The sequence below is a fragment of the Scylla paramamosain genome, chromosome 43 (genome assembly GCF_035594125.1).
Source record: "Scylla paramamosain isolate STU-SP2022 chromosome 43, ASM3559412v1, whole genome shotgun sequence".
NCBI classification, from domain to species: Eukaryota; Metazoa; Arthropoda; class Malacostraca; order Decapoda; family Portunidae; genus Scylla; species Scylla paramamosain.
Genome location: NC_087193.1, coordinates 8,339,784 through 8,349,783, shown reverse-complemented (window position 1 = coordinate 8,349,783; position 10,000 = coordinate 8,339,784). Strand labels below are relative to the sequence as shown.

The window sequence follows — 10,000 nt, the reverse complement described above, 5'->3', positions numbered from 1 at the left end:
CAACACTCGTTAAAAGAAATCATTGTCACTCTCATGGCGCTGAAAAGACGATAAGAAATGAGTGCAAATAAAATGAAATAAGGACCTCGCCTCCAATTGGGGTTGTTAAGGAAAATTACACAGCCGATGAGAAAAAAAAAAATCAATATGGCGACTAAACACTTAGGCATTTTCTTTGTTCAGTGCTGCTTCGTTAATAAAATATGAAGTGTTTAATTTTGTAATGTGGTTTAAGTGATACCGTTGATGTCCAGTAAATTTATGTAACAGCTAAAAGTTTCCAGTTTCTTCTATCTTCTGCTGATTAGATTTCACCCCGTTAATATTCCTCTCACTTCTGCACTTCCTGTCCACTCTCGCCTCTCGCTGCTCTTCCTGTTACAACCTGAGGATGAACACCAGGTGCGGAGAATTGATGCACTTTCCTGTAAAATATCACTGGTAGTGCATCCACGTTCCGTCTTCATTAATTTCTCGCCCCTCGTATCACTTTCATTTATCCCAACATACTTTTGTTTTCCTGCTTTACTTCCCTTCATTATCTCGCTTCTTCCTCAGTGCGGTCTTGGCCAAAAATCGAGTGAGTTGATTCCTTCCATCCTGCTGTTTGTTTTGGTTGTTTTCTCTCAGTGTTTAGTCCTCTGTGGTTCTCCTTACAATCTTGAGACCTGGCAGATTCCCGGTAGATCACTGAAGGTAAGTCACTTAAGAGGTTGTGGCAAAATATTAAACACAGTGGGAGCAAGACTGACTTTTTTGATCGGCTCTCTGCCTTCGACTGTTCTTGGAGTTTATCTTTCTACTTTCCGGCAGTTTGTACGTGTCACCCTCAGTCGTCGGTGCTTTCCAGTCAGTTCCCAGTTTTTATCTCTACCAAGTATTTCCAGTTAACTTTATATCATTCCATCTTCACTTGAAAATAAAATCTTCCTCCATTAGTACCTCCTTGTCGAATAGTTTCTCTCATTATATACTTAGAAAAAAACAATAATGATAATACTGTCTCCACTTTCTCTGTTACTTATCTTCTATTTCATATGTGCTTTTTATTCCAGTCCACCTCATATCCCTTCCATTCTTCGTTAGCTCCCCCTTAGCACCACTTTCTTTCATGTAAATGCTAATCAACTCTCATACCTCACAACATTTCCATTCGCCGTTATCTCAGCAGTCCGTGTTTCATAATTAACCTGACGTGTATTCTTCCTCCTTGACCTTTCTCCCTCCAGCAGCGTCTCAGTGTTAAGTACTTTCTAATCCATTATCATATTTTCTCAACATTTTCACTCCCCACTTACTCGCTGCCATACTTTCTAATTGGCCACGTGTTGCTTCTGGCTGCTGAACACTGCCCGTACAGATCAAGGCATCGTTGTGGTGTTCCGCTGATAACTCGGTGGGTCGTAATTTCTGGAAGCTTATTATTTTCTTTTTTTTCTTTTTTTGTGTGATTTCCTGACTCTCTTGCGTTGAATTGTGTCGCTTTGTGAAATAACTGTTGATTTTTTTTTATCATTTTGTTATTTTTTTCTAGTTTGTTTTTTTCGACTTTCCTGCATTAAACTGTGTCGCTTTCAGAAAATTGGGATTAGCTCACGCGGGGGAATTTGTTATTTATTCACTTATTTATTTATTCATTCATTCATTTATATTTGTTTATTTTATTTATCTATTTGTATTTCTATAATTCCTCGACTTTGGTGCACTGAGTTGTGTCACTTTGAGAAAACTGACATCTGGGGATTATCTTTCGTAACACAGACAAGACAGACAGACAGACAGACGAACACATTACTTACTTACCCACGCCAGGAGGAAGAAACAGACAGAGAGAGAAACACAATATTACTTACCCATGCCAGGAGTAAGGGGCGTGAGGGGCGGCATATCCTCATTGGGCTTCCTCTTCCTTGGTCTTCCCTTCTGCGCCGCCCCCACCCCATTGTAGAAGGCGAGGCGGGGCGTGGCTGGGGAGAGGGGCGGGAAGGACATACCGGAGGACACGCCCACCGCCTCCATTTCAGCTTCCGATTGGAGTATGAGTTCGTAGTGGACACGGCAGTACACGGCGCCCTCCCGCATGCCGAAGTGGTCACCTGTCGGGCGGGAATGAGATATCTGGCCTTAATGAGGGTCCCCCGCATACCTGTGTTATTACTGAGCACCTGAGTCATGTCCTGCGTATACGGATTATTGAGGTGTTGTGTAGAAGAGTCCGGCGTAATTGTTTTGTGGTGTGTGTGTGTGTGTGTGTGTGTGTGTGTGTGTGTGTGTGTTGATATCAGGCATGGTATGATATATGTGTGTACTACAGGTTTATATATATATTTGTCTATAATAGGTGCTGGGATTGTCATATATATAATTTTAACGTTGTAGTTTAATTAGTTATAGCGTGTAAAATTGCTATGGGGAATAAATTACCTCTCTGTCTATCTGTGTGTGTGTGTGTGTGTGTGTGTGTGTGTGTGTGTGTGTGTGTGTGTGTGTGTGTGTGTGTGTGTTTGGTAGGAACAAGTGACGAATATGAAAGGCTGTAATTGTTTGCTCTGTTTTACCTGAGAACTTGCACCTTTGTTTGAGTAATTCTATTTGTACCAGTAGTGTCTGAATATATTTATTTTATTATGTTTAATTCTACTTACTCTTCCTCTATTTTTTTTTTTTTTTGTGCCTATTTTTGCGATGCGGCTTAAAAGAATCGTTAAAATATGGATAGCTCTCCCTTTTTATGTACTGAAATGTATTTTGTCATTTTCTGTCTTCGTTTTATCGCCTTATTTGCGTTTTTATGTCTTGATTTAAAGATAAGCCTAAAAAAATGAACGATTCTAACGAGAAGGAAATGCGAAACAGATAAAGCCAGAAAAAAAAATAAATAAAAAAACACACAAAATAACGATGAGATGAAGAGAAATGAATGTGACAGAAAAATATAAAATAAATCACCATTCCAACATTTTTTATCAAACCTTCGTGGGCGCATTTATTTATTTTTTTATTCAGATTATTCAGTAAAAGTACAAAACTCACGAATTTGTGAAACCCTGAAAAACGCAGAGCGAGGGAGAAAACTTTCCCTCGCAGTATCAAAAAATAATATTCGAAATTTTAACTGCAACTGGGAAATAAAAAGGCGAAGCGTGGAGAGAGGAACAGGTAGACAGGTAGGGACTTGGCAATGGTAACGTGGGCGTACTGGTAACTAGGGAAAGGGATGGAAGGGAAAGGGGAGTTTTGAAATTTTTAAGTGATATAGGAGGGACAGTTCGGAAAGAGGGGAGGGTAGGAAAAGAGAGGGTTTAGAGTTAGTAAAGAGAGAAGAGGGAGGAGAGAGTTATGGAGAGAAGGAATACTAGAGGAGAGAAGGGAGAGAAATAAAGATGCGGGATACTAGTGAAGAGAAGAAGGAAGAGAAAAGTAGAGAGTATCGAAGGGAAGTAAAGAAATAGGATGCTGGGGATGGCAAGCAGAAAGGAAGAGATATGTTGATGAGAAAAGAAACACGAGGGAGAAGTAAATGAGATACTTAGTTGTTATTGTTGTTGATATGAAAAGTAGGACAAGTGTTTTAAAAGTATTCTGTTGGTGAAGGGAAGTGAATTGACTGAAAGAAGTAGAAATGAATGCAAGGAAAAAGAGGAAGGGATGACTAAGAGAAAGGGAAGGGAAGATAAGGAAAATAAAACGAGGAGAGAAAAAGTTGAATGAGTGAAGGAAATAGTGAGAAAAGGAAGTAAATAACAGAGAACCAGAGAGAGAGAGAGAGAGAGAGAGAGAGAGAGAGAGAGAGAGAGAGAGGGTGGGGTTGAAGTTACACGAATCACTTGCTAACACACTCGTAAATTTAAATCCACACATGTTAAATGGCCTCACCTGTGGAAGGTAAGAACCACTCATTAACACACACACACACACACGCACACACACAGAAGTACCTTTGTGTAGTTGTTGGTGGCAGGAGGCGCAGGTAAAGCAGTGGAGGTGAAAGACATGGTGGCGGGCGCGCATGACGAGTTCCTGGGGCGCGATGTCCAGGTTGCAGCGCCCGCACCGCCCACACCCGAATATCCTGTAGGGGAGAAGAAAGAAGAGCTTACTGGCACAAAAGACAAGGAGATGTAGAAGTAGTAGTAGAAGAAGGAGATTTAGAAATGGCGTGGTAGATGTAGTAGTAGTAATAGTAGTAGTAGAAATAGTAGTAGTAGTAGTAGTAGTAGTAGTAGTAGTAGTAGTAAAAACATAAAAGAAAATAAGGGAAGCTGCAAGAAGCCATACGACCTACGAGTGGTAGTCACCATATAAAACTTGCCTACCTATATCACCTATCAGTAGGGAATAATAGTAATAATAGCAGCAGTAGTTAGTAGTTGTTGTTGTTGTAGTTAATTGATATTCCTAAATTTCATGATACTAGATAACAATTCTGGTACAGTTTCTAGATTTGTTTTTTTTTTTTTTTTTTATCGGAATCGTGTTGAGCGTTTCACATTTTTGTTGTTGTTTTGTTGTTGTTGTTGTGAGCAAGTTTTATTATGAGACATTTTTCCGTCATTTCCTTGCGGGTTCGGTCATAAATGTCTCGTATATTAAACCGTACACGTGTCCCACAATGGTTCGTTGTTGCGACCAGGTCTGAGTGATGTTGTGAGTTTGTTTTCTTGGTGTTTGAAAGTGTCTTGTTTGTGTTTCGGAAATACTTTATTGATGTCAAGAGTGTGTGTGTGTGTGTGTGTGTGTGTGTGTGTGTGTGTGTGTGTGTGTGTGTTGTCCTTGGTATTTTGAAGGTATTATCTCCGGAAATCGAACTTGCTATTATCAATTTCTCTGGATATTTTTTTTTCCATTAACATCTTCCAAGAATTCGGTTATTCGGCAGATATTATCCCTGGAATGAGAAGATTTCGTTCACTTTTCTAAAAATAAAACGTTTCTTTAATAACCTCAACAAACTCCTGACGGCGAGGAAGCAGGAGGAATACCAACCATATCTGTAGAGCACTTGTGTTGCACCTGGGTGAGGGAAGACCGCGGCGGGGCGAGGGAAAGGAGGGAGTGTCGGGCTTGGCATCGGCGCAGGTGACTATTTATGAGTGTGTAGGTGAAATGGTCTTATCGAGGCGACGAGACTTAGGAATCTTGGATCAACTTTTGCGAGACTCCCTTCTGATCCGCCTCTGATAGCTCCCCTGCCTCCTCCACGTCCCACTTCTTGCCACGTCGTCTTTTGCACGTTTCACCGCCACTTTTACCCATCACTGTTCCTTAATAACACTGAAATCCACTGTCCCTGCTTTGACCCATTCAATACCCAGCTTTCTTAACACCTTTATACGCTAACTTAACGCCCCAGTTCCTCTCACTTCGTCTTGATCACCAATATCACCGTCACTGCTACCCATCACCGCTCCCGCCTTAATAACACTGGAATCCACTGTTCCTGCTTTGTTCCACTCAGTACCCAGTCTCAACACGCCAACTTCCCTCTCCTTTGACATGACCTTAGCAAAACACACCAATTAAAACACCAAAATTAAAACACCTCAACAATACACAAAAACACACCAACAAAGTCCTAACACTCCAGAAACTCCAGAGACACCCAAAACTTCTCTCAAACAGCCCTAAGTTTATATTCTTAACCTATAACCTAACGCTCAGCACTCCGGCCTCTTAAGCAACACAGACCGAGCCCCTTTCTCTGCCAGCACTCCAGTTTCGTTAGCTTTTTGATTGCTACAGCTTCCTCTCAGCTTGATATATTATAATAGTCTTGTGTAAGTTTGTATAAGGGTTTTTGAAAGGCTACACTCACAGTAAAAGGTGTCATTAAATATTTAGTAAAGGCTTTTAGTGCTTGTAGTTTAATTTTCTGCGGATTAAGTTAAAACTACCTGTGCCATTACGAGTCAAAGGGTTAACATGCTCCTGGAACACCGCAGTCTCATCCCCATTTATTTCAACACACCAACCTCGGTAAGTGGAACTATAACACATCCAAAATCCTTCCGTCCCCACCCTCCTCATTCCCATCCTTGTCTGTTCCCCAACCATTATCCCCAAAAGAATTCCAACTGTGTCCTTGTCCACGCCTAAGTTTTCCCGCTAAAAAATCCAGTCTCCTTGCTCCGTGTGTCCCCAGCCCCGTGTCCTCGTGTACCCGTGTCCAGTCTCGTCCTCTTGCCCCCGCCCCGCCCCGCCCCGCCCCGTTCCGGTAAGCGTCTTCCCATGTACTCCTGAACTGACGAAACCATTAGCGCGGAAGGTCGTTCTCATCATCATTATCATCAGCCGCCCTAGATATGTTAATACTCGAGACTGGTTCTTCTCGGCGCGGCGCAGTGGGTCCGTCCCTCACTGGTGGAGAGAGAGAGAGAGAGAGAGAGAGAGAGAGAGAGAGAGAGAGAGAGAGAGAGAGAGAGAGAGAGAGAGAGAGAGTGTCAGTCAGTCACGCCGTTTTGTCTCCTTCAGGTTGCCCTTGAGTAAATTTCATCCTAGTAAGTTCCACACGTGAAGTTTTTCCATTGATTATTTTCACCTGAAATAATTTGGTTCTCCACATGTTAAATTTCCTATAACCTAACTTAATAACATAACCAAACCTAACTCAACCCAAGCCAAACCTAACCTAACCTAATCAAACCAAACCTTATCCAATTCAAGCTCCTACATAAAAAAAAAAAAAAAAATTCAATCTAACCAAACTCAACTAAACTAAACCTAACCTAACCTAACCAAACCCAAACATTCATAACCCAATCCAACCAAACCTAACTTAACCTAACCTAACCTAACCTAACCTAACCTAACCTAACCTAACCTAACCTAACCCAATCCAACCAAATCTAACCTTACTTAACCTAACCTAACCAAACCTAACCTAACCTAACCAAACCTAACCTAACCTAACCTAACCTAACTTAACCTAACCTAACCTAATCAAACCCAAACATTCAAAACCCAATCCAATCAAACCTAACTTAACCTAACCTAACCTAACCTAACCTAACCAAACTTAACCTAACCTAACCTAACCTAACCTAACCTAACCCATCCCAGACATCCATAACCTAATTCATAATGGGAACAAATTTTAGGGAGAAGAATCTAACACCCATAAACTTTTCTCACACCGCCATCTGTCTATCCATCTCACGACATAAAACCGTAACGAAAAATTACCAAGATTACGTTTTCTAAAATTTGAGGAGTTGGCGCCGAAGGGTTGTCTTAGCTATTTATACGACAGGGAGGTGCATTCTGGGAGCCGCGCCGCCCCGTGTAGCAGCGGCGGTACAAGTTCCCAGCGGCCAGCGAGCAGATGTTTAGCTGCGGGAGACGGTGAGAGGAGAGGAGGGTGAGGGGTGGAGGTGATGTAAAGGAGGATATGGAGACTAAGGGAGGGGAGGGGATGGTTGAGAGAGAGAGAGAGAGAGAGAGAGAGAGAGAGAGAGAGAGAGAGAGAGAGAGAGAGAGAGAGAGAGAGAGAGAGAGAGAGAAACTGAAGGACGTGGGAGGAGATGGAAAGATTCAGGGATGTGTGATGGAGAACAAGGTGGGATGAAGGGTGGAAAGGGGAGAGAGAGGGAGAGAGAAGAGGAAGAGGGGATGAGGTAACGGGTAGGGGAGGCTGGGCAGGTGGGTGGCTGGGAGGGCGGGGGGTGTAGAGAATTGTTGTCCATTTGAAGAGCCTCTCGTCGGAAAGGATGACACCCGCCCGGCAGATCCTTCTCATTGATTATCCCGTGCAAGTGCGAGGGGGAGGCGGGAGGAGCCTGGATGAGGGCGCCTTTCCCAGGTTAGTGCCGCCTCGCCCCCATCGATTCCGCCTAAAGGAGACCCACAGAGGCTGCCCTAAAGTAGCGTAAGCCACGGCGAACCACGGTGAACCACGGTAATCACGGCAGGAGTACCAGTAAAGCTCCCTCTCCCTCTCTCTCCCTTTCCTGTTTCAGAATTCTCCACCACCATGTCTCATCTTCACTTTTAACAAGCTCTGGTAGTTATTATTAGAGTTTTCAAGGATGCTTTCACGATTACAGTGGGAATTTAACAGATATTCTGCTCTCTTAATGCGCAAACACCGTGAGAACGCGACTAATGAATGTGGCCTTGCAAAACACAGTGGGACCTCTGAGCGTTTAAGACCAGCATGTCCTGACGCGGGTGTAGGGCGTGGGGAAGGCGCAGTGTGTCTTATCACCGTCATCAGGAGCCGTGGAGGACACTTCACCGGGGCTCAAGAGGTGGAGTGTTGTGCTTGTGACAACATAAATGGCCTGTGTGGCTCGGTGACGCTTGCCAATTGAGTGATGGAGTGAGGCGTGGGTGTCTGACTTAGGTGTTCGTTGCCTTGTGATGAGCGAGTGGTTGAAGTAGTAGTAGTAGTAGTAGTAGTAGTAGTAGTAGAAATAGTAGTAGTAGCAGAGAGAAAGTGTCTGTAAGTAGACTAGACAGGGAGATGGAAGTTTAAGGGTGTTTATCAGCGGTGTAGTTAAGGGGAAATGAAACAGGAGAGCTAACAGAGAGGAGAGCGAGATAGAATGTTGTCTTTAGGGAGCTTTGGCTCAAGTACGGGAGAGGAGAAAGTTTGAGGGTGTTTATATGAGGGAAAGGGAGGAGACGGAAGAAAAAAAAAAGAAGGAAAAGCAGAAAGGAGGGGGAACTGGAGAGGGAGTGAAAATCTTTATTGAGCTTTACATAGAATAAGGAGAGAAATCGGAAATTTGAGGATGTTTGTAGGAAGTAATAGAAGGAGAAAAGAGAGAAGGTGTGTCTAGTAGAGATGAAGGGTAGAGAAGTTTCTATACTCTCTCTCTCTCTCTCTCTCTCTCTCTCTCTCTCTCTCTCTCTCTCTCTCTCTCTCTCTCTCTCTCTCTCAAGGGGCGCCACCGAGGCCTGGTATGAGCGTAAGTGTGAGGTTAGTGCGCTAGTGTTCCTCCCCACGCTAAAAATAAAGTTTACAGCGCCGAGTGAAGGGAACAGACGGACGCGCAGGAATCCTCATCACCCCGTCAGCCCGTCACCCCATCAGCTTCCCTCGCCTCCTTCCCTTCCTCCACTTTACTGCATACCATTGCCTTCCTGTGGGTTTTATAGCCAAACGCAGTGAATTTAGGTGTCTCAGGGTATCTTGTAATGATCAACCTCTGCTATTATTACATTTTTCTGGGATTTGGTTGTAGTGTTCTCTAACTCCCTCCTTGCTATACATTTTTTTTTATAAGTAGCAAAAAATTTTTAGATACCTATTTTTGTACTGTGGTCATCTATTGTCAACAGTGAGGTCAATGTCGTATGACCCGTGTTCAGAAACGCTTTGCTCTCTCGCCACGACTGTTTTCAAAGGCCACAGAGATGATTAGCCGTGTTTTCAAGAGTGTTTCTGCTGTTAGTAATGTAGAAATCTCGTTAATCTGTCGCTGCAACCAAAGAAACACCCTTACAAACTAATCCGGGTAGCATCAATCTGTAGCCTTTTTAACGAAGAAGAGATGTGGCGCAAAAGTGTTTCAGAAATCTTGTTTAATCTGTCACTGCAACCAAAGAGAAGACTTTAAAAACTAATCCAGGAAACATCAAACTATGTAACCCTTTTAATGAAGAGATGCGGCACAAAAGTATTTCAGAATGTGGACCTGACGTATATAACAGTGAATATGTTAAGGCTCTGATAAAACCACCAAGAACGTTACCTATCTCTGCCATTGTACAAAACAGAGCGTGTAAGCAAACTGAACACCAGAAAACGCAACCCGCCCTTCCCCCGCACGACCTCCTCCTCAGATAACGCCGACGTCAAGAATTAATTAATGTAACGAAAGCCATCCACACAAAAGAAGGTTGGAAGTATATTTTAGACAGGAATGCAAATTTTAAACCGCGGCAGTGCAAAAACGGAAGGAAGTTAAACCGGAGGAGAAAGAGGAGGGATAAAAAAAGAGTAAATTTGTGGACAGATGTTTGGTCAAGATGAAGTGATAAAGAGCCGTAAAATTGC

General features: G+C 43.0%; 1 protein-coding gene and 1 long non-coding RNA gene across 5 annotated transcripts in view; one reads left to right on the top strand and one right to left on the bottom strand.

Annotated features, from left to right (window-relative positions):
- LOC135093730 (LIM/homeobox protein Lhx2-like) overlaps nt 1-10,000 on the bottom strand; it is a 48,416-nt gene that overhangs the window by 14,883 nt on the left and 23,533 nt on the right. For both annotated transcript variants that reach the window (XM_063993272.1, XM_063993273.1), the window contains exons 3-4: nt 3,939-4,072; nt 1,854-2,096 (exon numbers count right to left, since the gene is read on the bottom strand). In XM_063993272.1, the coding sequence (XP_063849342.1) occupies nt 1,854-2,096; nt 3,939-4,072 (377 nt within the window). The remainder of the gene's footprint in view (nt 1-1,853; nt 2,097-3,938; nt 4,073-10,000) is intronic.
- LOC135093731 (uncharacterized) overlaps nt 1-10,000 on the top strand; it is a 114,416-nt gene that overhangs the window by 90,689 nt on the left and 13,727 nt on the right. The window lies entirely within an intron of this gene.